Genomic DNA, 27,433 nt, shown 5'->3' with positions numbered 1-27,433 from the left:
ACGTTAGGTGCAGGGAGCTTTCGGAGTGTGGCGGGGCAGGATCAATACATCGACAGAGAAGAAAAAGAAGATGGCTTTTGCCTTCCAATCGTCTTAGGTGAATGCATATGGGACCCTGTGAGTTTCTTGTTGTTTTTTTTTTTACTGAAGGTGCGCAGAGATTGATCGACTTGGAGTTTCTTCCACCGACTCCACCATAAACCTTGCATGAGTGACATACGCGTTGCCGTTGCCGCTGCCGATCACCTCGCCTCTCTGGTAACTTCGGTAGAGAGTATACTTACCAGAAAGTCAACAGGAGAACAGTTGGTGACCTACAAGCAGTAGACGCAGCACCCGCATCACTATTTCCTCTGTTCGTGCTACCAGGTCGTTAGTGACGTTCCATTCCTCTTTTTAAGAGCGGAGCTGCATAAGCCGAGCGTTGATCCGTGACGGGTGAACAGTGATCATCGTCATGAGCCAGCACGCGCTCTCTTCGTCCTCATCTTCTGCTGCTCTCCCAGAACACTGATATATCCCGCGTGGCCTGCAATAACTATGATGGCCGAGAGAACTTCTACACGGAGAGACCAGGGGAGAAAGAGAGACATAGAGAGAGAGAAAGAAAGATACAGAAAGAAAGGGAAACGGAAAAATTCTTGGCGAGGCGGGATTTGAACCCGCGTACCCACGATCCGAAGGCGAGCGTCGCAACCACTCGGCTGTCCAGGCACGCTAGCATAGCATAGCATAGCTTTGTGTAGTGTAGTATAGCGCGGGCGTGGGGAATGGAAGTGAGGGTGTGAAGAGAAAGAGATTCTTTATTTGGGAAAATTAGGTGAATAGTGGGGGTAAGTGACGCATTAACTGTCTCTCAGGCGAGGACACCACAACCGCGACACCTGGGGGGAAAGGGGAGAAAAGTATAGGAGAAGTTACAGTTAGAGTGGAGGAGGAGGCCTGGGGGGAGAGAGGTGAGGGTAAGGAGGAGGAGGGGAGGGAGTAAAGCGCACCAAGAAAAGAATGAGATAGAGAGAAAGAAAGGCAGAAAGAGAAAGGAAGAGAGAATCAAAGAGAGAAAAAGGAATAGAGAGAGAGAGAAAAAAAGGGAAAGAAAGGGGAAGCAAGCGAGAAATATATGGAGAGAGAGTAAGAAAGGAAAGAAAAAGAAAGGAAGATAGAAAGCGCAAGAAAGAGAAAGAAATAGACAGAGAAAAAATAAATAGAAATAAACAGAGATAAGAGAGAAAAGGAAATATAGAGAGGAAGAAAGAAAAAAAATCACAGCATATCCACGGAGTGAATGATGATGAGTGGGCGAAGCTGCGGAGGTTCATCGGTAAACCGTGAATCTTCCGTGAATTCTGCCCAGTACATCATCACCGACGTGAGATCGGGCGCGTTTATACTAAAGGTTCGATGAGTTATGACGACTTGCAGCTCACTTTAATTTTACATGTACGCTGTGAATTTTCATTGTTTAGAAAACCATTGCTTTAGAAAACATCTGGCGTCTTTCGTTAAGCAGCTGGCGTCTTTTCGTTTTGCTTTAGAAACATCTGGCGTTCTTTCGTTTTGCTTTTACAAAACATCTGGCGTCTTTCGTTGGTTTATTTCATCAATCAACGGCGTTTTGAACAAAATTTTTATTGTTTAATGACGCACAGGAGAAATCTCACCAGGCACTACCTTGGAGGTAAACAATGGCTGCTAATGGGAATGAGAGACAGAAGAAGTCGGCTTTTAGCTAACACTTACACTTCTACTTCTACTAACGTTTCCTACTGGAACATGCCAATGGCTGCTAATGGGGAATGAGAGATAGAAGAATTCGGCTTTTAGTTAACGCGCACGCTGCGAATTTTTTATTGTTCAACAACGCACAGGAAAAATCTCCCACCGGCACCACCTTGGAGGTCAAAGCGTAAGAATGGTTACGCACTACGACTACTACTACGACTACGAGGGACGAACGGGTGCCGCCTTAAGGAGCTTCGCCCCTAAAAAGTAAAGAGAAACAAAGAAGGCCGCCCAGATCCGCACTCCTTCGGGCTTGGCACCACAAATGCGATGCTGCCTTAAGATTTTTTTGTTCTACCCTTTTCAAAGTTCACTTGTGAGGTTTAGCAGTTGTTGGATGTACTTGAGCCTATTAATATTTGTTGCTTGCCGAAGTTATCAAAGCGGAACGAAAAAATATAGGACAGAAGGTAGCGCAACGCGCGTGAAGCACACCTAGGGTAAGTGTGTGTGACCAATACAAGATCGCCACGTCAGAGCGTGCGTGCATTGCAGTGAAAGGTACGTGAGCGCAGCAGAAATAAAAAAAAAACATACTCCGCCAATATACTCCTGCGTCTCATAGATAACGTGTTGGGCCGATAATGTGCTGAAACAAGGCTTCGCGGACAGTTGGCTCGCCAAGGTTGGCTCTGTGACGCAATGCTCTCTCGTAGTTTATTTCTTCGTCCGTGACACTCACGTTACTCAGCACATCGTCGCCATCGGAGATGTTGCCATCTTCATCCCACATACAGACTTGCAAAGATTTGGTGTGCTTTTGGAGTAGACCCTTGCCTCGTTCCAGAATCTTTTGGTGCCCCATTATTCATTTTACGGATGTGCGCGGAGTGGCCTCAACGGCGTCCACTTGTGTTTGTCCTTGGTCACTTGCGCCATGCTTTCTTTATCGCTACTTACCTATTCGTGTAATGCCGACTTACATTCGCTTGTCGTGCCCATATATTTTGGACATTGTGACTAATGTTAAAAAAAAAAGCTAAAGGAAACACTAAATCCGCTTACGCTCATATTTATTTGAGAAACCAAGCTTTTGCCCTTAATTTTGTCGTAGTTGACTTAAACTTAAAAGAGAAAAGGAAGATAACCGTTTCATGTCAGAATTGCGGCCCGGAACTTGAGTATGTCAGCGTGACGTCACAGATTTCGTCAATTTTTCTCCGTCCATATAGGCTCAACAAGTTTTCCGGAGATTTGCAGTGTTTACACTCCGGGTTCCCTAGAACACAATGCGCTCCATTTTTACCGATAACGAAATGAGTAGGCCCTATGGTAGACGCCGTCGAGATTATGACGTCACCGTGAGTTGGTTATGGAACCTCAAGTCGGCGTCGCTAGTTGCATTTTTGTTTTGCGCATTTACCAAGCATGTTATCGCGGAAATAGTTGTGCTCTTGATATTGCGTGCAGAATCGTTATTTTATTTAAGGGTCCTTTTAATAAAACTACACAACGTTGCGGAGCAACTGAGAGAGAGTGTGTGAAAGAGAGAAAGAGAGAATAAACATGTTTATTTAACGAATGTTATTGGTTGAAGGTACACGGTTTCTCCGCAGAAGCGTTCATTGCTGTGGAGAGAATTCTGTGGATTGGCGATTCTCGAGGTGCTGGCACAAGCAAAAGCGATGCCTAACGTTTGTATCCGTGAAAAACAAATCTCAGCTGCGGCGTTGAGCCTGTGGTTGAAAAGAACTGACATTGATTTTGTAGCACATAACTCTTGGCGAACTCGAACATCTTGGTTTTCTCTTCTTCTGTCAGCAGGCGATGAACAGCGTTACCCATGGCGAACATTCCTGCGAAGTGAAGCACAGTTTGCGGCCTTGAAGGGGTGGTGCCATCAAATTTGTGGCTCGCGCGTTCTCTGTTGCAAACGTTTCTTATTGCTGTAGGAAGCGTGATACACACTCCAAGAATCATGCGCCCTCGCTAAATAATTTATTATCGCCTAGTTTCTATGAACGACTTTCGTTTTCTGGGCACCGAGTTGGACAATGACGTCAGTGTGTAGGAAGCTTGAACACGTGGGCCCACAGAGCTGTGACGCACGCAGTGCTGCATCGGCTCTGGCACACGCAAGCGAGCAGCCGTCCCAGTGCCTTCAAAACTCGCTAAAATTCTCTAATAGAGAACATGAGTGAGCACGGAATTCCGGTATACGTAGGGATCTTCATCTTGTGACGGTTCGTGCAACCATAGTTATAGGTGGTTTCTTTGTTTTTGCTGAGTCGCCGCGGCATAAAAATGTTTAAAAAGGCAACACATTCGGAATTACGTCGCTGCCAAGAATTTACACCAGCAGAGAAGTAGAATACATTACATTTCTGCAACAATTCTGTGCTTGCCTGATTCGTTTTAGCGCCGCCAGGTGGCCCCTCCTATCCGGTCTCACGCTTACGGCTACGGTAACCCGGTATGCTAAAGCAAAGGCGTGTGCGAGCAAACCAAAATTTTATGAGTCGCCTTCGCAGGTTCACGTGACGGTGCGAAGCACTTTGCAAAATGCGAGCACGTTTGGCTACTTCGGCAACACACTGAGAAAAATGAGTGTAGGTTTGGCTGGTGCAGCGGAGCTGTGGGTCACCGCTCATTTCACGTCGCCCTAATATGGTCTGACGTCACCAAAACTTTCGTTACTCTTCCTACACAGTGACGTCTGTGTCAGTCGCGCTAGCGATGGGTCTCGATCGCGAGAATGAGCATTCGGCACACTTTGGAAGCGAATTAAAATATATTGTACATGTTTGCTGTGTCCAACGCTTCGTGCTGAGTATCCTTGCATACAGAGGAATGTAACTGACTAAAACGCGTTCTTGTGCTGGTTGGTGCATGGTAGGAAAAAGAATTTGGAGGAACAAAGGAACAGAACAAGAAAAGAAGAGACTGGTGCCAACTAACAACTGATTTATTGGAAATTGCATTGCATTCCAGGTAACTTCAGGCGCATACGCCAGTCAGATTGAAAATCACCGTAACAGAAAGACAACCTACCTTTAGTTATCAAGACTTGTCTAAAAAGTGCAATTCATTGCGACATAAATTCAAAGATGACACACTAACACATTGGGCACCCTTCTTGTTTAAGCAAAAAGCCTCCAACAATTATCTGGCCACCTGGTTTCGACTTTTCCCAAGCACCCTGATTTCGAAAAACCGGGGCCCGCGTGCGCAGGACCTGCAGTGCGAAGGCAAGTCCAATCCAGATACACTGTTAAGGGAGGCTTCATGTTCCATTAATCGGATATTTAGACACCGTGCGTCTGAGTGACATACATGATGTAAAACCGTATTGCCTATGTGTAGTTGGGGTGGTTTATGAAATACCCCTCAGCTGTGGTAGGACATGCATCAGCCAGACTGCTTGATGTCTAAATATCCGATTAATGGAACATGAAGCCTCCCTTAACAATATATCTCGATTGCACTTGCCTTCGCACTGCAATGGCCGATCGGCCTTGCGGAGTAGCTTTATTTGCCCGCAGTCCGTGAATGTCACACTGTGCCGCATCCTTGGTTAATAGAAGAGAGAGAGAGAGAAAAATTGCTCTCTTCTCCTCCTCTCCTTCTGTGGCTGGGGGATAGGGATGAACGCGTGCAAACACACGGTGCTAAAGAAGGCAGTTGCCGATTTGACGAAGACTTGGTGACTTGTCGAAAAGTTGGCTACAGTGACACTCCTGTTACGGATTTTTCATCCCTTCAAGCTTTCACCTTCCCCATAATACTGTCGTGTGATATGATATAATGTAAGCCCTTGTACATAATGGTGGTCGTGAGAGTGTTCCTTTAGGTTTAACTCTTCAGGAATGTTTTTTGGATGACTAGCGGTATATATGCTCTAAGACAGTCAAATAACGCCCGTGTTACGGTGCCATACAGGGTCTGTCCTGAAAGTAGGGGTACTAGTCACTGTGTTCACACACGTGCACTTGATTTGGAAAGCGGTGGAGGGGAAAGGTGTGGGATCATTCATATTCTCAACGCCATGAGGTCGGTGGGCTTCGTGCAGGTGAGGCGGATGGAGATGCTTGAGCGTGTGCTCATTTTTCATCATTGCGTTACGGCAAGAAAGGACCTATAGCGTTGGAACAGCGCTATACGGTGAAACTTTTCGTTATACTGGATAAGTCCCCAACAGAGACGTTCAGCATGACCAAGGCGGCATACGGCAACGATGCAATGTGCAGATTGCGAGTGTGCGAATGGTGTATGACCTTTACAGACGGCCGAGAAGACGCTACACGAAGAGAAACTGTCTAAGAACCCGTTGGCGAGGGCTAAAGACGCCAAGGTTAATATTGCGCATCATTATCGAACGTTGATCGGCACGAAGAACTATAGAGATTACGAAAACGGAAGTTGATAAGATTCTCACCCGAAAGCTTGCAAACGCGGAACGTGTCCTCAAAACCTGCACCGAAAAGTTGAGCCTTGTTGTAAATGGATTCCTGGATGACTGTTTCTGTCGAATCACCGAACGGAATCAACGGCGATCGAAATTTCTTTGGTCAAAAATTTCTAGCACTAATTTCTACTGTAGACAAAGGATGAGTTTTTAGGCCTCATAAAAAAAAAAAGACAGAGCTGACAGTGGCACGCTGGCGCAAATGAATCTCTGTCGGAAGGAGGCATGAACGCGAAAATTGAAAGTGATATTCGTGATGGCCGCGTTCCACGGCTGCGTGGAAATCGTCGCAAAAGAACTTGCTCTTTCTGGGACGTTGGTAAATGGAAGTTTCTGCGTGGAAGTCCTCCAGACTGAAACAAGGCGTCCTGCACGTACGTCTCGAGTTCGCGAGATCGTTGATTCCGTACCACGACAGTGCTCTTCCGCAGAGGTCGCTTGCTGTTAGCGAGTTTCTGACTAGGCTAGACACAACCATATTCTCCCGTCCGCATGTAGCTGGGACATCTCTCGCTGGGGCTTTTTTTCTCTTCTTCCGAGAATGAAACGTACTTTGAAAGGACACCGATATAATACCGTAGAAGACAGTCGAACGACCGCAATGAAGGTGGCCCGAAAGGGGCTTCAAAGTCGCCCCAAAGACCGTGGGAAGCTGGAGTGGGATCGCTGTGTAGATGCACAAGATCCTTCCTTCCTGGAATGCTCGGCACATTGAAAAGTTTTGTCAAGTGAAGAGTTCTTGCATGTTCACTCTCCTTGCTTTCAGGGCAGACCCTGTATGCGATAGCAACAGTCGAGACATTGTCATTTTTGGGGGGTTCTGCGCTTCGTAGAAATTCGTTAAATGAAGCCGTACAAATTTAACTAAAACAAAAAGAACGCCACTTAAGTGGCACACTTACGTGAAATGACATCGAGGTCGACATTTTTGACGTTCACTTGTAGCAGTTCGCATGACAGTGGAACAATCCCGGTCAGCTTGACGAGGTCGAGAAAGCTTTTTCGCAAGAACACAGGGTCGTCTGTTTCATGGAACACGGGCATTGTGCGCCAGAGCACCTGCAATGTACATGCCAAAAGTTCGCAAAAGAGAACGTCATATACTCGTATAGTATGCGGACGTGCACTGGAAGTGGCAAGCAGGTTTCTCGAGAAAAAGAACTCAGGCAGAACCGAGTCAGGCCGTCCTTCGGGTAAATGAGAGAGCAACTGCTTCAGTGAGCTGAACGACGATGTTGCGGATATAACGTCAAATGACCAACACTGACGGTCATACAGCCAGCACTAGCTGACACTTGGTAAGCCAACAAAATTAGCCGATACTAGAGACCGTCTTACCAGGCCAATTTTAAGCATCCATTCAGCTAAAATTGCCCAGTGCTGCTGCCTAGCGGCGGTAGTAGGAGCGCAAATGCATTAAACCAGGACCCCGCCACTCAAAAATCGCGAGGGGGGGTTGGGCGGTGGCTGTGATATGATCTGACATAAAAAAGATATCAGCGAGAAACATTTCCTTTTATGCCGTGCGTACGAATAAATATTTTATGGCAAAGCGGTCGGCCTCTACTTAGCCGCCACAAAAAAAAAAAAAGTGGGCAGCTTGCACTAGTGGTGCAAGGCTGGTCTTAGAGCGGAGCTTGTGGCCGACCAAGGTTAATAGCAAGGCCATAATTAGCATGGTATTATTTAGCACGGTATTGCTTAGTGTGCTTTCAATTAGCATACTAATTAATACGGCCTTAATTAGCAAGGCCCCCCTCTCTCTCCTGTTTGTTTCTTTCTCTCTCCCTTCTCCCCGTTTATCTGTTCAGTGCTTCTCTTTTGTTTTCTTCAGAAGGCACACGCGTTGAAGAAACGCCGTTGCACATCCATCGCGTCAAACTCAATGGGGTGTGCTGGCTAGAGGCCTTATTATCCGCCAAATTACTTGGCGATAGAGAAAGAAAAATTACTATAACTATCCTCATTTCTCGTACATGCGTCGGCAAGAGCAAACTGTCTTTAATTATTCTCATTCGTATAATAAGAAGAAGAAGACGCAGAGAGCGCGCACCGGCGGTGTCATTGCGTTGCACGCGCTAGGCGCAGCTTAGTTTTCCGGTCACCGGCGGAGCGAAAAGCTCAAACAGCACCGCTGTGAAAGCAAACGGTCATGGCCATGAGAGACCGCCTTCACATTCAAGAGTAAAAGCGGCAGTGGACATCCACAGAGAGCTCAAATGGCAGCTGCTTAAGTGGGTGTATGTGCCGATGTCACTGTGTTCCTAATGACAATAACCATAGCGTAATGGTAATAACTAATACCCCCCTCCCCCCTTAAGGTTGCCGAAAGCTCGCAACCAGCTGGCGTAGCCGCAGCGACACTAGGTACGCGCTTCACTAAATAAACGATTCGGTATCGTCGCATTGTTTCATTATTTATAACAGAACTCGGCAGCACCACATTGCAGCATCCCTTCGTAACAACCTCGAGAAAGAAACATCCCGTCTAACAAGGATATGCTTAGGGATACTCTGCAACTTGATGTAGCTTGATGTATAGGATCTACCACATCTGAGATGAACGCCTTATTATTATTGAAGCCGCTAAAATTAGAGCGTTTCTTGTACTTCACGAGGAAAATGTCCGTTATATGACGTCTAATCATGGCGTCGATAAGCGCAATAACAATTTTACGAGTTATGTATTAAAAAATCAGCTTCTATGAGGTTTCGAATGCTAATTAGGTGTTCACAGTAGATGTGGACGACTCTGTACATCACATTCAATAGAGAACGTTTTTACTCACGCCGTGGTATTTTTCCCATAAGCCACTTTCCAGGAGCGCCCGGTAGTACTTCGCTGATTGCGCGTACGGATGATATATGATGAGGCACTCGCCACCGGGCGTCATCAGACGCTCGATGTTCCTCAATGCAGCGGCCTTGTCCTGTATACAGTGAAGTGCGAAGAAGGAGTAGACCCTCTGAAAGCGACCCTCCTCGGCGATGAAGCGAGACACGTCCTCGTCGGCAGTGATGTCCAGTCGTCGGTAATGGACCTTCGGGTGGGCGTTCACATTCCTGGCATAGTCCAACATCGCCTCCGAGATGTCCGTACCGACGAGTCTCGTTAAACTCGGAGGACACAGGGGCAAGAGATCGTTGCGAGTGATGTTGCCCGGCCCGCAGCCGACTTCCAGGTACTGGTGGTCGCTAGCGTCGTTTTCTTCGGAACACGTGACGAAAGACTGCTGCCAAGTCTTGAGCAGCTCGACTGAGGACTCACGCATGTACTTGAACGCCTCGTCGTACAGAACTGGCATCGCTGCTTGAGTGAACGCTGGTTGTCCTGGCGCGACAACATTTTGCGGGTGGCTGGCCATGTGTTCTGGAAGACCGACCTGCGTCGTGTTTGCGAGGAAGAAAAACAATCGTTTTCAATATCTATAGAACGTACGTTTAGCGCACAAAAAGAAACTAGTGTTTAAGTAAGGCAAGTAGAATCGCATGGTAAATTTTGAAACAATGCGCAGTTAGCATGATTTCACAATTCTTGTTGGCCATTTGCCGGAATCCATATGTTTTGAAGCATCCGGAAAAAAAAATTACGGGGTATTCTTAGAACTTGCTAATAATGTGAACGCCTTGTCGGACACAAAGCCAGGTGTAATGAAGCGTTGAGCCTAGACCTGTGCGCCGCCGCGCAATGATTGCGCCGCGCTGCCGTTAGTCTCTTAACCCGAACGGGAAATCGGGACAAAAAAAATTCATCATTTCACCGGGGGAGCTCTTCTCGATGTGTCCACGTCCATCCATGGACTGTCCATTTCGGGCGCCGCTTATTGGCTGGAATTCAGCGAACAACGCACCCCCTGTTTCTGGTTCTTCTTCCGCAACGTCATTTTGACGTCACGAAGCCTTCAAAACTCTCGAAACAAATGAGAGAGACGGAATGCGCTTCAACGCAACGAACGCAGCCCCCAGAGATCAGCTTTTGGGCGCACATCTCTGAGGCCGAGAATGAACGGTGATCGCGTCAGCGTTCGTTCTCCCTACGCTGACGCTGATCGCGTCAGCGTAGGGAGAAAGTGCACATTTCGTGCACTTTCTCCCTACGCTGGGAATGTGCTGGCGGGTTTGGTGCGTCGACGTGGTTAAGAGCGCGATGACGTCACGGCTGACCGTTTTTCGAGTAACTGTACACGCTCTGCCGAAAGGATTATGGACACCCCCTTTAGATGGACACATCGAGAATAGCTTCCCGGAGGTATATTGCCGTATACACTCCTCTCCTCCAGAGGTCTCACGAGTATTGTCTGATCTCAACGCTGCAGCTTCCTTCAGCCTTAGAGGTCGACGACCCAACTTGGTGGATAACATATTCGTGGAGTCTTGGATCTAGTGCACTGTGCATAGATAAATAGAATAGATAAGTAATATATATCGATGCGTTAGTACACTTTTTTTTTCATTTATGCTCGAGTAAATTGATAAATAAATATAAAAGTGATGACAATGAAATACTTAGTATAACAAATAGCTGAGCTTGTTGGTAGGTATGCATTTTAAAATGACAGGACGTGCAGAAACGGACACAAGAGAGAAGTCAAGAGAGTGAACAGTTTTTTCTCGCGCAGACCACCACGCGCAACGGACTGATAGGTATGGCATCTTGCCTGGGAATGCGCGAATAAGTATTTATGTCTACCTTCTTATCCGCCGATGTGCGATTTTTCAGTTTTTAGCGGCGTTTGTGGTGTCTTGACTACTCTCGTGGGTCCGTGTTTGCCCGCTCTGCCTTTTTAAAGGACCCCGAAACAGCCTCTGAAAATACAAAAAACGCGCGCGTTATTCTTCGTTGGCGTTTTTCGTCTTTTTGGCGCACTTCGTGATACTATCGAATGGTCCATATACGAGCAATATCAGTTGTGAATTGTCTCCCACCCTGCTTTGCCATGCAGTCGCCCTACCCGTTCTTCCTTGTTTTGCATGACCATCGTGCACGATCAACTGATTTCGCTCCATTTTGTACGTTTTCGACTGCGCAAACGGAGATAACAGGGTGTAGCCGACAAGCGCGAAAATCCCGATAGGTTCAACGCTTAGTGCTGACATTGTGCGCGTGCATTACGATGAAGTAAGTGGCCAGGAGATATCGGGTAGTGAAGGCGAGAAGGAAACCAATGGAAAAGGCGCCGTAGTATTTGATTCTTCCAACGGACAGCGGACTTGACAGCGGTGTAACTGGAGCTCTCCAGAAAAAAGGCGAGCCCGTATCCACGGTTCTTGAATATTTTTTTACTGATATAGCAGTTATATAGACACTCTCGAGAGGATTTCACTGTCGCCGTCATGTTCCGTATAAAGTCCAAATCGATAACGTTGTTCCACGCATCGTTTGTTCTATCCACGACTAAATGCTGGCGATCGCTGGCGTGGCCTAAACACGGCTGAATTACAGGTGAAACAAGTTGGTCCTCTCCGTCACATGGAGGGCGCATACGATAACATCAGCCCGCTTGCGAGGGCTGCTGTCGATTGCTCCTCAACCAGAAACGCCCCGCCCGTCTTTCGCTAGTTGAAGGAGCATGAAGGAACGCCGGGGGAGGGGGGGGGGCTGCGTGGCCCGCGCAGCAGCTGGGAACTTTGACTATAAGTGTGCGGCCGCGAGCGCTGACATGCGCGATATCTAGGCAGACATCAGCAAACGGCTCGTATACCCTTCTACGCGCTGTGATCTGACCGCTTCGTGTTGTGACCACTGATACGGAAAACTGCACGAAAACCGCTTCTCTCCCGGAAGCGGCCGTATTCGAATACAGGAGCGCTTTGTATAGTTACGCGGGATCAAATAAAAAAGAGTGTGCTCCTTGACTTAGTTCTTATACATTACGACATGTTGCTATCGCATTCACAGCTTCGCCCTTTCGGTGAAACAGATCTTTTTCGAAATTCGAGGGAGAAATTTCTCTCCCGACCAACTGTCGCATCTAACCCCCCTTCCTCCGCGCCACGTCGCCGACCGCCGATCCGATGAACCCCGTGCCGTTGACGCGCCGCCGCCGGAGGTGGAAACACCGGCGCGCCCCCGCCGGTGATATTGGGACCGGCGCACAGGTCTACTCGAGCCCACGCAGCGACGCATAGAAGACGCGCGAGCGCACTGCTGCTATTTACCTCCTCCCCAGCGTCACTGCCGCCCTAATCCCCCACGCCGCTACTCTGCCGCCGTTGCCCTCTCCCTCAACTCAACTCGTTGCCTTTTCCCTCCATGCCGTTGCCCTTTACCTCTCCCTCCGTTTTTCTGTACCTCACAAGGCGACCTCGAAGCCTAGAGATCTTTGGTTTTCGCATTAAACCATGAAACGTCATGAAACCATGAAATCCTTATAGTATAATATGCAACCAAATTCCGGCACCGGACTACATGCAGTATACTTGCAATGACATTTTTCTCCGCATTCTTGATCGACTGTTGCTAATCTTCCTGATTAATCCAACCTCTCTAACACTCATTGCAGCGATATATTCAATTTTCGCCTTCCAAGACACAAATACGTCATATCACACAAGTATATTTGACCTTCTCTATCTGCGGAGTGTTCTCTAGATGATACGAAAGAAAAACGTCTGTAACATCTTTTAAAGGGCCCCTGAGAGCCGATTTTTTGTTTGTGACATTTATGTTGTAATAAGTAGCTCTATGTCTTGTAATCGCGGAATGACACCGCTAATGCTCCAACGTGATGTCTAATTAATACTAGCAGCGTTTATTATGGTCATTTCTAGTGCAGGTTCAAAACGCGCGCCGAAAGAGGATAAAAAACTAGCGCCGCGCCGCGGCGGACGCTCCTCGGGGCACGCGTGCTGACGTGCGCTCAGTATTGGGTGACGTCAGCCACGGGCTTGTTGAGCTGCCAGTTGGAGAACACACACACGGAGAGCTCACGCTGCCTGCCGACACGTACCGAAGAAGGAGAAGGTGGGAGGAGCAAAGAGTAAACATGCTTTGCAGAGGGGCGATCGGAGATCTGTTCGTTCCGCGTTCGTTCTGCGGTGCCTACGTCACAGAAGTGAGAGGAGGCGCAGCGCTCCCGCCTAGAACCGCCGAGAGGAAGAGAACAGCCAATCGTGAAGCGGACAGCTTTCCGGAAGTAGACGCGCATCCTGTGACGTCGGCACAGGAACCGTGAAGCGTTTCTCGCCTTTTAATAAATATAATTACTTTACAGAAAATTATTGTTTTTGCTTCTCAAGCTCAAACACTCTTTCAAACAGCAACAGCTTTGAGTGATGATATTTAATAATGGTAGTTTTTTTTGACGTCGTCGCTAGATGGTGTCGCGCACGCGAAAAAAAAAAAGAGAAAAGTAGCGGCTGACGTAGTTTCAAAATGTCGTCCGATCGCACCGTCTGCGTTGGTTCTCGGGTGTCGGATCGTCAAAAGGAGCTTCTGCTGGCTTTTGTGAAAGAGCACCCACAGATCGCGACGCTGTCGTGCCCGCTGGAGCCGTCTTTCACGAGGGAAGACCGGGACGACATGTGGCAGGAGCTAGTAGCGCTTTTGAACGAAGAAGTCCCTGCGCGTAACACCAGGGCCCAGTGGCAGGCCCGATGGAGGAATGAGCGCTACTATTCGCAGCAGGGTCTTGCCAAACTCCGAGGGCAGCAGAGGTGAGTGCGAGCACAATGTATTGTGGTCGGTCATCTTACACGTCCCGCTTGTGCTTTACAGCGGCACCCGAGGCGGCCAGATTTCGGATTACCGCGGCCGCGTCGTGCTTGATAGGGACGAGTGTGCGAGGCCCATAGTTCGTGTGGTCTGAATCGGTAAGCACTGGCTTAGAATATCATTGTTACTTGTATGCTGCGAACAAGTGGGCTCGTTTGCTTCGAGCCATTACGCGCTGTTAGTTTTACTTTTTCAAACAATATCGAGTGGATCACCCGGCCGCCGCGTTAGCTGAGGTGCTAACACGTTGCGCCGCCCAGAACAGAATGCGAAACAGCCACATTTGCGGTGATGACGAAAGAACAGCCGCGAACTATATTTCGAAGCTCATTAGAGCACCCTACGTGTTCCAACCCATTTCTCAGACCCTCGAGTCGAGTGAGGTGCGTAGCCAGTAGGCTTGCCTCCCTCCACCCCTCTCTCCGAAGTCTGTGTGTCATAGCATGCCGCTGTTGAAACATTCTAAAAAAACATTGCTATTGTCCACTTCCATTCCATACTTCTTATTGCACTCAGTGTGTCAATCAAGAAACTTCTTACTATAACAGGTGAGCCCTGCTCCAGCTGCTACTGGTGTGGCTGAAGAGGATGTGGCCCAGGATCTTTCCCGTGCCCCAACTCGTAAGTTTCGCTGATGTTTTTGATTAACTGTAGATGGTGTTACATGCTCACAGGTGATGCTCATGCGTGCAGGCATATGTTTGTGAAGAGATGACATCTGTGGGCATAAAGACAAAAGGCTGCACAAAAAAAATTTGGCAAACGGTTGCAGGAGCTAGTTGTATGCATAACTGTCAGATGGAATAAACAGGTGTCCTGCCTTGCAGTTATGGTGAAATGTAGCAAAAAGGTAGCATTGCAAAAATGTTCAACATCTTGAAATGTTTCCCTGTTTTGTCAATTGCTTCAAAAGTGAAACTGAAAATGTGCTATTGCTAAATATACTGTTCAAAAAGCAAGCTCGTTATATAACTTTTTCACATACCATCATACACAAATGCACATGTTTGCACCTGTGTTACACCTGCTTGCTGTATGTTTCGCATACTGCAGCAGCTAGGGTTTCGGAAAAAGATTGTGTCAGTCATCGCCTAAAGCCGGGCAAACGATTGTGTAGCCCTGAAAAGGGCTGTTTGGTTGCTTCTCATGCAGAGATGGTTAGAGGCGTGAGATGCGTTTGATGAGATGAGCGAAAATGAATTCCGGCACCGCTTTGGTCTGTCCAAACGAAGTGCGTTGAGAGAGAGAGAGAGATACGAAGAGGAAAGGCAGGGAGGTTAACCAAGCTTTGGCTCGGTTGGCTACCCTGCACTTGGGGTGCGGTTGTGCGGTGAACCAAGCACCATTCATGGATGCCGTTGGGTCAGTGGATTTTCAACAGAGAGGAAATTGTTGCACACACTGAAACTCTTCACGAACAGAAGCTTCCAGCGAAGAGTCGGTAGCAGGAAATTTATAGATGATAATGGCAACACATTTCTTGGTTTCCAGCTCATGCCGCAGCTGCGAGATGGGGGCAACCGGCAGGCCGAGGCGCTGGAGTTACTAGCCGCAAACACCAGGCGGCAGGGCCAGGCATCATTGGAAAGCTGCGCCAGGTTCAACTTCTCGGTGACGCGGTCCACAAATTGCAAGGCGTTGGTACCCTCGCCCGGGCCCTCATTGCAGCGGAAGGCACCTGCACAGTGATTTGTAAAGACTAGTTGTACATATATGTAGATTTATTTTTGTTCACATCACGAGCTATGATACGCTGGTTTGCTTCAATGGTGCCCTGCAATTTTCTTTCAGTTAATTTTCTTTTTCTGCATATCAGAAGCACTGATGTGCTGTTTCATTGTACATAGTAAAGTGTAGATCAATGGTAAATCGTGTCCTGCGATGTCATTTGTTTTTAATCTCGTCGTGCGAGGTGATGCATTCAGCAGTTTTGTAGTACATGTGCATAGCACAGTGTGGTTTCATTTATAAATCATGTTTTGCCATGTCATTTTTTAAAATCTCATTATACAAAGTCATGCATTGAGCAATTTTGTAGTATATGCACAGAGTGCACTGTAGTGTATCTTTATGTTTATAGTGTATACGTGTAGAATATTGTGGCACACTGTACGTTTTCTATCGATTTTTACACGTCTTAGAAAAAAAGAAAAGCGTTTGTGAAAGGTCTAGGTTGCACAATTTTGAAATATTGCAAGACCAAAAAACAGTTGACGAATACGTGTTCTGTTGCTTAGAAGTGTTTAGATAACAGGATTGGGTACAAACAGAAATCAATAATAGAGGAAGACATATCAGCAACCAACAACTTGCATTTTTTAGCGAGTTCAATTAATACCGGTTCGACTGTGCCTTGTTTTCATGTAATACAATGACTTTCGTGCTGCGAGACGCGTGTGTTGTTGCAGAGGAGCAGCAGGCACTTTGTAATAACTCCATTTGTATATTATAAAAGGAAGCTACTTTTGTATTCTTTTCCTTGGCATTAAATTTAAAGGATATTTATTTATTTTGCTTTTTATGTGCATTGCTCGTGATACTTGTAATAAAATTTCAATTCTGACACCACCCTTGTTGTTCATTTCATTTACAAGCACGATTCTTGTTGCACTAAAGCTACCGCATCTTGCTGTCCTGATTCAAACAGCCCTTTCCGGTTACCACTTTGGCTGTGAATGGCACCATGTGCCATTCACAGTTGAGCTCTCACTTGTGCTTAGGGTGAAGCGCCATATTTTACAACCTGGTCGAAGCATTTCATCAGCATGGCGTTGTGTGACAAGGGGGCATAGGTCGGCAAAATCACTCATGAGTCGACTCACTCAGATTCAGATCGAGCTGTGAGTCCAAGTGAGTAATACATTGGTGAGTTCGAGTCCGGGTGAAAACATTTTAGTGAGCCTGAGTCCGAGTGAATCCGCTTGAGGAAAATTTTGGTGAGTCTGAGTTTGAGTGAGCCCCAAGAGCAAAATATATTTCACGAGTGAGTCAGGGTGAGCTTCACATTTTTTGCCAACCTATTCAAGGGGGTTATTCATTGATAGGAGAACGCTGTTTCGTTGATATGTGTAGCAAACATTTGAAGCGTAGTAAAAAAAAAAACAGTGACAAACACATTGAACAAAGACAAACACGCACCACGCAATGCTACCGAGGTCGTTGCAGGCGGCGGCGTACTCTGCGCAGGTGCTCAAGCATGCAGGCCCTGTAGTTCTCGAAACAGGTTCACTACACGGTTGCGCTGCTGCTGGCTCCCGTTGTGGTGGTGGTGGTGGTGGTAGCTCAGCTGCTGCTGGCAGCAGTCAGCATCGTCGGTGTCGTCATCGTTTCCTTCGAGAACAGGCTCATGTGCCGCCAACGCAATGTCGTGCAGAGCTGCACAAGCAGCAATGATGCTTGAGCAGCTGTGCACAAGCTTACAGCGATGCACCACTCCACAACATTGCGCATGGCGGTGTGGGCCTTGTTGTAGTGGTCATCAGGGGTGCCACGAGCTGGTCGTCCGGGCACTGGTGTCAGGAACCACGGTTCTAATGTATAGCTGGAGTCTCCTGCACGAGGACGGCATGACAGCTGTAGTGATAACATCTTGAATGTGGCAAGCATTGACAGCACTTACCAAGCAAGCCGAAGTTTTGCTTCCAGGTGCTGACGGAGAGGGCTCCCCCGCCATACCCACTAGTCATGACATGACCCCAGGAAACATGGACTGACATCCAGAGGTCGGCATCACATGTCTGCAGAATTCAATTCAGTCAAAATTGTACCCATAAATGACCTTGGGTACAATGTTGGGTATTATGTTAATGTAACTACATCTGTCTTCACTGTTACTGACTGTTGAAACATAGCTATGGACAAATCATCGACAGGGTAGGACTTGTACCATAAGTTCTAACACGAGGACAATGCAGTGTCAAAGGGTAGTCTGCATGTTTACTGCTTGGAACAACCCATCTTTCAGCCACCAAAGCCTTTTAACCAAATTATTGCTGTATGTTTAAGGCAATGTATCACAAAATATCTACAACACGAAAAACTTCGACTGAAAAAAGGGTTATGAAACAATGCGTATTTAATGTACATGCTAGGGCGCGTTCCGAGGGACCGAAATAAAGTTTATTCATCCATCCATGTATTGATCCATGTAACGTCCATCACGACAATGAACAATAAGGACATACTACGGCACATTCTGGGAGCGCTAATCTCAACAAATACAAATCGAGAATCAAGCTTCGGGTACACATGGCGAACGAGCAACGGTAATATTATGCACTGTGCAGGCCGCTGAACCAAAGTGTACTCCGCGTTACATGATTTCATCGCTTATCCTAAGCGAAGTGCCCTGAAACGAACCAATTCCCGTTCTGGATAGATCGAAAATACCGCTCCCACTTATACTCAGTTGCAACAGCCTCAGTAAAGCGGAAAGTTTAAGCGATATAAATGAAACAATTCGTTACGCATACAATGCATGAATAATACTCACGATCGTGGTGTTGAATGCGTAGAGTCCCTTCCCCGACATGTAATGCGTCGTGTCCGCGGAGCTCAGGCCATGGGGCTTCGGGATTGCGATGAGCGTACCATCCACGCACCCGACCACAACGGGAATCTGCCCGAGCCGCGCGAACGCCGCCTTTGTTCGCTCTTCGCGTCTGTGGTCTCCGGAAAAGGCCACCCACCGTTTTTGCCCGTGAGCGACAGTAATGGCGTGTTCCTGACGGACGACTGCGACAGGCCGCTGAATTCCTCGCAGCCGACAGCTCGCTGGAAGCATCCGATCGCAAAAATCTCAGCGCGCACAACGCCTTCCGCTCTGTTTAAATCCCACTGGTTCGTTGGCACCCGATGACGGGGCCGAGATCGTCGCACAACCAAGGTACAGTACGTTTCGAGAAACGAAAGCGACGCCGGAATTCACACTCGCTCATCTCTTCAAACGCATTTCGCACCATCTGCTTCGAGAAACGCCAACGTAGCAAGGAAGCACCGTTGCAAGCGCCATTTCCTCAAAATCAGCTGTTGCGGCAGCCGCAACCACCGCATCACTCGAAATACATGCCGTGCGACGCCATTGTTCGCTCGAGAGAACGCGAGCGAACGGGCTCGCTCTCCGTTCACTTTTAGCAGACGACATGCTCGTTATGACGCGGCATGACGTCATCAAAAAAGAAAACATCAAGGAAAAAAAAGAAATGGCCACGCCCCTTAGAATGGCGTGAGTTGTCCGGCTTCAGCCAATCAGCGCGCTTGTTCTCCCCCAGGAGAACGAACAAGCGGAACGAACAGATCTCCGATCGCCCCTCAGTATACCACAGTGCACCGCGCATATTTCTGTCTTTGACGTCGACAATACTTGCTTTACCTCTGCAACGTCACAAGGGGCCTACGTCTGCATCATACTAGTGGTTATGTTGATAGGAGCTCCAAATTCAGATGAGCACTCAGGCTTACTTTAGAACCGAATTAAAATATCTTAAAGGCAACGCTCGTCACTCATAATCGGTCAGAAGTGCCCCCGCATTTAGGACTATCAAACAACACAAGCATCTCGAGTTTCCAAATTCGGTGTCAGGGGTCCTTTAAGAGAAACGTTATCACAGAGGATATCTTAACGTTTAGATAGAGGTGTATATCACAGAGGCAACTTCCTGGAGCTGATACCAGGGGCGTAGCCAGAATTTTTTTTCGGGGGGGGGGGGGGGTTTAACCATACTTTACGTATGTTCGTGCGTGCGTTTGTACGTGTGCGTGTATATATACGCAAGCAAAATTGAAAAGTTTCGGGAGGATTTGAACCCCCTGTCACAAACGAGCACGTTAATGCGCCGCCGATTTCAGACGACAGCGGGAAACCACGGCGCCAGCCATTCGCTGGCGCGCGGCGTCCTACCCCCCCCCCCCCCCCTCGAAACGGCCACTGCCGGTAACCAGCAGCCTCAGAGCAAATGTCCGGCAAAGTCTAGAAACATCTAGAAGGAAAGCATGACGTGACGCTGAGTGACGCCACTACAAGCGGAACCGTCGAGAAGAGTCTCGCCCCTTCCCTAGCTTTGGCTGTGCTGCACACCAAAGAACACTCCCGACGCTTCTGGAAACCAGTGGAGAGGGAATATAAGCGTGCACCGACGACCAGCGAGTCAGTCAGTCGGTCCGGAGATCGTGAAGTTATGTTGAGTGTAGTTCCGTCGGCCAAAGAAGACGTGTTTATGATGTTGTGCAGTCCGTCGATCGTCGATTTGGAAGAATCGGGTGATGACGCCGTGTGAGCAGTGATACGTTACGTGAGTGTTTCCTGGAAGATAAACATTCGGGACCGACGACGGAGGGTAACAACGACGATCAGCGCTGGAGTTTGCGTGAGTGTTTCCTGGAAGAGAAGCATTCAAGTTACGTTCTAAGGAGTGAGAACTGGATACGTTTTGTGAATATTCAGGACTTTAAGTGTTATTGAATAGGTTGTAATGCATGAGATTGCATTTGTAGCGCGTGATCTGTTTGCTTTGTTCCCGTGTGTTTAAACACCATCCAAGTTGTATTGTGAGTTGTTGCTGATACCAGCCGAGTGTGCGTGTTTGTGTGATGCTTATACTGCCTTAACTGATAATATATTTTGTTTGTGTTATCAAGTCTTGGCTCTGATTCGGTCGTTGGACCACAACCGGCGTTCGATGTCGCACTAAAAGGACCAACCCTAAATTGTCCGCGCTTTCGTGATGCGTTTCGGGGGCCCGACACGTCAGCCCTTGGAATCTGCCCGGCGATTGTCTCCCTATTAACGGGACAAGTGACCCCCCCCCCCCTTCACCCTTGGCTACGCCTCTGGCTGATACGTATGCATGTAGTGTTTGCTATAGTTTGTGCATATCACCTGCCAATGAAGCAAAGCAGTGTCGTCAGCGGACACGTGGACATCCTCATGTCATAGAATTAAACTCGCTAAAATAATAAATAGTGTCGGGGAAATCACTGCCCTTTGCTGCACGCCTCTTTGCGCGTACGTAGACGAAAAACTGCTGCTTTCAAAGCAATAGAACTTTCTATTACATAAGAATTCTGCAATTCATGCCTGAATATACTTTGGAAAGTTAAAGTATTGAAGCTGATTTACTAAAATTGCTTACTCATCGCCATTTTTGCATTGTCTAGCGTAACTAATGCAGTACTTGCTTTCGCGTCGAGTTAATAAAATGCGACTTTTTATGGGCCTGCCATATGACATCCTGATGGAAACCAATATGGGCCGTATTCGCTCATCAAGAAAATTTATGATACGAATATCTTCAAACTCTTTCGATCAATTTTACAAAATTTGAAGTTAGCGCGACGGTCTTGGTGTTGTCTAACACATTCCCTTTACCCTGATTTTTAAGTAACGGTGCAACCTTAGTTATTTGCCATTCCAAAGATAGCCATGCCATTCTTACTGAGTAATTGATAAGACCTACCAAATAATCTTGAGTTTAATTTTCAACTTGGCCGACGTGACTCCGTCAGGACGCAGAGCCGCTGATGGAAGGCTAATTAATACCTTTGATAATTCACACCCGGAGATTTATGTGACGTTTTTGTCAGTTGTGGTAAGAAAAGTTTGAAGTTTGGAAGAAGCAAGACTTGTCAATCTCCTAGCAATCACAAGCAATGAATCTTCCATTTCTTCCGGAGGCAGAATCGCAGCTTCTCCATTTAGAGACAGCGGAATCATTTTCTTTGTGCGTATAAATCTACACAGTGAAAGTTTACTGCTTTTTTAGCAAGGAAGTTGACCATCCGAATGTCGTAACCTTCTTTTGCCTTCGACTGTTCATATAAAAACAGCAGCCAAGAATTAGTATTCCTTCCAATTTTTAGGGAAGTGACTTTACAGCATCTTCCAGGCTCCCCTTGTGCGTCTATTCGCGTCGAGATGTTTGAGTGGCGGACTCTCGCGTGTGACGTCAGAGAGATGACTCGGGTGCCGCTCTTTGCGCCCGCGCTCGCTACGTGAAGGTTGCTCGACGCTGCCGGCCAGTCTGTCCTACTCGAGTTATTGAAACATTAGTGGGCAAGTTGATAAAGCAATTTGTACGGAATGTTCAAGCAATCGAACGGAGTTGCCGTCAGGAGCACATCTGCATGTATGGCGACGATTTCTTTTCGCGACTGTTCTATGGCTGTGGCGCACTCAAAATGACTTTCCGGCCCATTTTAGATCACTGACTTCAGCGCTAGGGCTTCGGCTTCCATGTCTGCGTTAAAGCGCAATATACGCATACCGCGTGCTGGGCGTGTTCGGTTGCCAAGCCTGCTACTTCTCTTCAATTCCTTTGTTCGGAGTTTTAAGCGCATGGCAAACGACGTGTGATGCCATTCAAATAATTTAAATGGTCGTTACAGGCAACAACCTTTGATTAAATCCAAGTTTTCACCAGCTGCCGTGTAAGCGCGTCGTAAATACTTGAAATATAAACCAGAAATAAAAAGGTTGAGAGCACGTGTCAAAAGGGGATGCACGACGGTGATATGAAATATTCGTAGGTTGTGCTGAGTTCTTTTTTTTTTTGCAGCGTATTTTAATCCCTACGTTAATAAATAAACGTTTGCTGACACTTTCGCGGTCGTTTGAAAGTATGCTGAACAGAACTAGCGTAATAATATTAGCGTAGATAAATGCAGAGCTTTCGCATCGAAAGTTGTAATCAGATGTATCTGCAATAAAATAGTGTCAATCACTCTGAACGGTCGACTCCTGATAGGGCGTGATGCGGTCACTGTACTAAAAAGACTCACAGGGTCCCTTATGCAATTGCCTAAGATGACTTCAAGGCGAAAGCAATCTTCTTTTTCTTCAGTCGATGTATTGTTCCTTCCCCGCCCCCCTCCAAATGCTTTCTGGTCGTAACGTGGTTTTGCACTGCCTCCAGGATATGAGTCATTGCAAGCTTTCTACACATTACCTGCTTTTGCATTGCCTCCGTGATCGACCCACCGATCACGGAGGCAATGGAAACCGATGATGTCATGTGATTACGTCACAAATTTTTGGGTTCTGTGATGTCATGAGGACGTAATAAGGTGACGTCATCGTGTGATGATTTTTTTGCATCAATCTTGTTGACGCTACCGATCCGGTACGCTGATGGTCAATTTTCGCGTTTGATCAGGAATCCAAAGCTTTCACCTTGAAATATTCAATCTTGTTTCCGCGCGGTAAAGAATAGCAATAACCAGCCATAGGGGCCAAAAGAACGGTGTGAAAGAGCTCTCTTTCTCCTCCTCCTGGGCACATTCGCCGATTTTTCCTACCGTATGCCAAGCTGTACAATCGGTGACAAATGAAACACGAACAGCGGAGCGCGTTCCCCAAACATTATGAACTGCATATTGCGCGCCGTCCTCTCATCACCGTTGACAGGCACGCACACCCGATTAGGCAGCACTGCGTAATCGAAAGCGTGAATCTGGCTCACGATCGGCAAACCGCGAGAGCGTATATACTGTATCTCTAATCATAAGGGTGCGAACTGTACCGCGCGCACCACCGCTGGCGTTTGATTCGGAGCCGATAGTACGTGTAACAAGTTTTAATGTGCATCCAACTAGCCCAATCTGCGTTAGCTGTCCGCAATAACCCGTTGGTGAATGAAGTGATCAATTTTATTTTGTCGACAAACGTTTTGTGCACACAGGTCCACGTGACTACAATTGGGAGTGGACTTTGAATTTTCGTTCAACTCAAGTCTGTTTACATAACGCTAACTTTTGCGAACAGGGCGTAAAATTGATCGAGCTTCGCTTCCAAAGCAGCGTAGACTCACTCTAACTCTCTTGGCGGGACGTTCGGGCTTTCACGTCAGCTTATTCAACGTAATCCAGCCCAGTGAGTGACGCTACGAACTCGGGGGCATGATCCTGATTGCGATGGCTCTGTGCATATAGAAGATACGTTAAGGTAGGTCACCGCCTTCAAAAACGTATTTAAAAAAAGATTTTTTTTGGACTCGACATTTTCAAGCACCTTGTCTATTCAAGAGTATTTAGCAAAAAAGAATTATGCAGTTATTTAGAGCTGTTCGAAAGTTATGACCATTTTTCCAAGACGAATTCGAAACCGAAACTGAAGGTTTCCGATTCCACAACACTTGCCATGTCATCATAAATGTTTTCCCTTATACATATTACGTAATGATAAGTTGTCTAAATACATTTTGAAGGTTGTGGGGCATGATGTTTTCGATTTATTTGAAAATTTCTACTACACGGCTGCGGCACTCTGTTTAAGTTGCGCGCGTTTTCGCTCGGCTGTCTGTGCTTTTTCGTACACCACTACGAGCTCTTGGGCTTAGTTCTGGCCTTTCAAGGAGAAAGTTATAGTACTCCATGAAATATGGCAAAGTATAGAACGAAAAAGAAGCATCAACGCAAGTTATGGAATCAATATACCAAGCGTGGGCCCGCTGTGGCGCATGTAGATGAGAGTCAGCTGGAGGCGTAAAACGAGCTAGAAAAAAAATATATGTTCTTCACCTCGCTCAAAAGGAGAATGCGCCGCTTCAGCGGAGGTCCCAAGCTACGCTTCTGGAGAATTTCAGACATATTGAATGTTTCTTTATTATATGGACATCCAATTCAAATCTTTAAATCCATTTTTCTCGAAACATAATTTTTTGCATCCTACACATCCGCGAACAGAGATAACTTTCCTTCTTTTAAACATTTTCACATACAACTTTGCGTACTATTTCTTTATAGGTTGAGCTGTGCATTCAAGCAGAATTATTAAAAACGAGCTGTAACTTTTTGTACTTGGGCCAATTGTGTGCAAAACGAACCTGTCAAATATAAACTTTTTCATACTTTTTACGATAACGCGTCTTAGCTTAAAGATGGGGTGATCGTGGAAATTAGATGCACAGGATAGTGTGCTCACTACGTACCTGCCAAGTCTCGTTTCAATCGCGCCAACCGTATTGTAGTTATGACTGTTGGCGCAACATGCATATTTTGGCACATTTTGATTTTTATAAATTTTGTATTTTACATTTTTAGCATTTTCATCATTCTAAAATTTAAATTTACCTAAGTCCTACAAGCCAAAATCATAATTATAACTTTTTGACTGCAACTGTAAAATTTTTTCGAAGGTGGTGACCTACCTTAAACGTTCACGTTTCTTAACCACATGTAATGCTAGCAGCCATCTAAAGAACTATCAGTACAAGCAAATACGGCTAGCAGTCGAGAAATGCCGTGTGACGCGAGCGAACTATAACGAAAATGCCACGGTTCTAGCCTGAGCCTAGCAGACGACAAAAGCCGAATCCCCGACTTTGCGTTACCGGAACGCCGTTCGCAGTGCCGCCATCGGTTGCGCACGAGGCGAGTAGTATCGCAAACAGTCGTCATTCTACACAGTAGAATAAGAGTTCTTTTTAACTAGCGACACCACAAATTCGGCTCTTTTGCAGGAATTACAGTAAAAGCTCGTTACACTGACTCGACCCCCGTTAATGCGGAAAATCGGATAATCCGGGCGTGTTCTCTGGCCCCGGCAATCATATGTATTCTCTAATGGCATCAAATTCTCGTTAATGCGGTCATATTTCGCCGCAACCCGGTTAATTCAGAAGCTCTTCGGAACGAGCTAAGCACGAAGCGCCGCAAGATTGCAACGCAAAGGAGCGAAATAGGGGTTCGCGAACAACCGTATAGGCCTTCAACCGAAGGCCTTCAGAAAGGCGTGGTGGCCGTCCGCAATCTTACTACAATCGCGTTGTTAGGGGCCAAAGCCTAGCGGCTACGGCCAACTTGTTAAATGCGAAGCAATTCCTAGTGAACCAAAGGCACTCTGGGCGTTTTCTTCCTTCCTTCCTTCCTTCCTTCCTTCCTTCCTTCCTTCCTTCCTTCCTTCCTTCCTTCCTTCCATCCAGCCATCCATCCATCTGGATGCTCTTGTAATAGCCTCCTTAACATAGTGTAGACCAAAATTAGCGTGGGAGGGCAAGATGGTTTTCAATTAAATTTAAATGCGAGAGCGTTAAGAAAGGCCGACATCGGCAGCGTTGACCCGACGAATGCAAAGAATAAACATCAGGATCGCAGCAGGAATCGAAACCAAGCAATCTGCGTGGCAGTCAGGCATTCTACCGCAGAGCCACGCCAGGTCTTTAAACTGCTTTGGAAAAAGATCACATGGAGGCGCAATGTCGTCGAAACGTCAACTGCAGTCGCAGTGCTGGCTCCGCTTTCATAGCAGTCTAATAAGCATTGCATTTGTATTCCTATGATCCAGGAAGCTATATTCAAGAGTTGCTCGACCCCCGGGTCCTACGCTAACGAAAGTTACGTAGGATATTGACATCATCGCACCGTGCTCTAACGTGGGTGCTGACTTTACGTCAGACCATAAGTTATGCTTTAAACGCCAGTGTAGTCGACGTGCCTGGTAAGTTCACGATGTGCACACAATTGCTACACTTACAAAAACACGTCGATTCACCTCGTAACGCTTGGCCCAAAGCCAAAAATGCGGCATAGACAACTACTAGATGACTGATTTACACGAAACCGATTCCCACAAGGCGTGGGATCTGCCTAATTTTTTTTGCTGCTGACGTCCGCGAGCCCTGAGGACCAGCTCCGGTTGGTGGACAGGGCTCGAGCGTCAGCTGCAAGCCATGGCTACCTGGAATGAGGAAGTCAACCACCTCTGGGCGAAGAGCACGCGCGCCTGGTCCCTCAATAAAGTTTAATTCTCTCTTTCGATTTTATTCGGTGCGCGTGGCCAGTGTAGCAACGTACTTGCTTGCTACATTGTGTTGGACGAACTATCAGTTGCCGGCCATTTTTCCCGCGAAAAAAAAAATTATCGTCACGTGCTCGTGGTGGTGTTCCTGGTGGCGGTACTTAGTAAGGAAGGGGTTCAGAGCACGTTTTTGCTTAAGCCACGGAGGTGTTGAGCCGCGGTCACATTGTGAACGAAGTCGCGAATGACGAAAATTTGGGCTTTTACACAGTTTTTACGCAAAATAATTACTGGATTTACGTGTTCACCAAGAAAATTAAAACATATTGATGTAATTAATAGACGATTGTTTATGGTTTTCTTTACACTTTCTATAATTCGGCATTCGGTTATATCGGACATTTTTTTTGCGGTCCCGTGAAAATCCGAATTAACGGACATTTACTGTATTTGAAACACAACATACGCTCAATGATTTCGACTTCGTGCTGGCAGAGATGCCAATGACGATAGCAAGAAAATATTAAATTTAATGTAATTTATGAATGTATGCGCATTAGAAACCGATTATTTTACCGGACTTAATTATGCAAAAGTAAATGCCAAGAGGTCGCTATTCATGGCACAATCAACCGCTGACGCTGGAGCTTTGAAAAGCAAAGTCCGAGGTTGAATCAGTAAGACCTCTCGCGTATCTTGGGGTTCTTGCATTATTATATTATAATCTTGGGGTCAATCTCACAAGCAAGTGCTGCACACATCAGTTTTATTCGCGTTGTAATACGATGATAATTGAAATCCA

General features: G+C 46.8%; 2 protein-coding genes and 1 long non-coding RNA gene across 3 annotated transcripts in view; 1 reads left to right on the top strand and 2 right to left on the bottom strand.

Moving 5' to 3' along the window:
* Positions 1–9,566, bottom strand: part of LOC119381263 (juvenile hormone acid O-methyltransferase) — a 21,351-nt gene extending 11,785 nt beyond the window's left edge. Inside the window, exons 1-3 of the mRNA XM_037649183.2 lie at positions 8,977–9,566; positions 7,090–7,246; positions 3,480–3,578 (exon numbers count right to left, since the gene is read on the bottom strand). Of these exons, the coding sequence (XP_037505111.2) occupies positions 3,480–3,578; positions 7,090–7,246; positions 8,977–9,552 (832 nt within the window). The 5' untranslated portion in view covers positions 9,553–9,566. The remainder of the gene's footprint in view (positions 1–3,479; positions 3,579–7,089; positions 7,247–8,976) is intronic.
* Positions 9,567–13,587: 4,021 nt separating this feature from the next.
* Positions 13,588–15,478, top strand: LOC125757211 (uncharacterized). The gene is made up of 3 exons (XR_007415148.1): positions 13,588–13,843; positions 13,905–14,522; positions 15,393–15,478. It is a non-coding gene; the product is annotated as an uncharacterized LOC125757211 (long non-coding RNA).
* Positions 15,310–18,716, bottom strand: LOC125757210 (putative nuclease HARBI1). The gene is made up of 4 exons (XM_049412574.1): positions 18,394–18,716; positions 17,521–17,638; positions 17,040–17,452; positions 15,310–15,579 (listed from the first exon to the last, which is right to left on the bottom strand). Exons 1-3 carry the CDS (start codon positions 18,682–18,684, stop codon positions 17,184–17,186), a joined length of 678 nt encoding a protein of 225 aa, XP_049268531.1. The 5' UTR covers positions 18,685–18,716; the 3' UTR covers positions 15,310–15,579; positions 17,040–17,183.
* Positions 18,717–27,433: the final 8,717 nt, after the last annotated feature.

This window comes from Rhipicephalus sanguineus, chromosome 2 (assembly GCF_013339695.2).
Source record: "Rhipicephalus sanguineus isolate Rsan-2018 chromosome 2, BIME_Rsan_1.4, whole genome shotgun sequence".
NCBI lineage: Eukaryota > Metazoa > Arthropoda > Arachnida > Ixodida > Ixodidae > Rhipicephalus > Rhipicephalus sanguineus.
The sequence above is the reverse complement of the archived record's forward strand: the minus strand, read 5'-3'. Positions and strand labels throughout refer to the sequence as shown.

Bases quoted from the DNA above. Each gene is read 5' to 3' on its own strand.
- LOC125757210 (XM_049412574.1), bottom strand. From the start codon at position 18,684: ATGCTTCCAGCGAGCTGTCGGCTGCGAGGAATTCAGCGGCCTGTCGCA. The intron at 17,639-18,393 runs GTGAGTATTATT...TGAATTCTGCAG, and splicing joins ACGCATTCAACACCACGATC to ACATGTGATGCCGACCTCTG. The intron at 17,453-17,520 runs GTAAGTGCTGTC...GTCCTCGTGCAG, and splicing joins GCAAAACTTCGGCTTGCTTG to GAGACTCCAGCTATACATTA.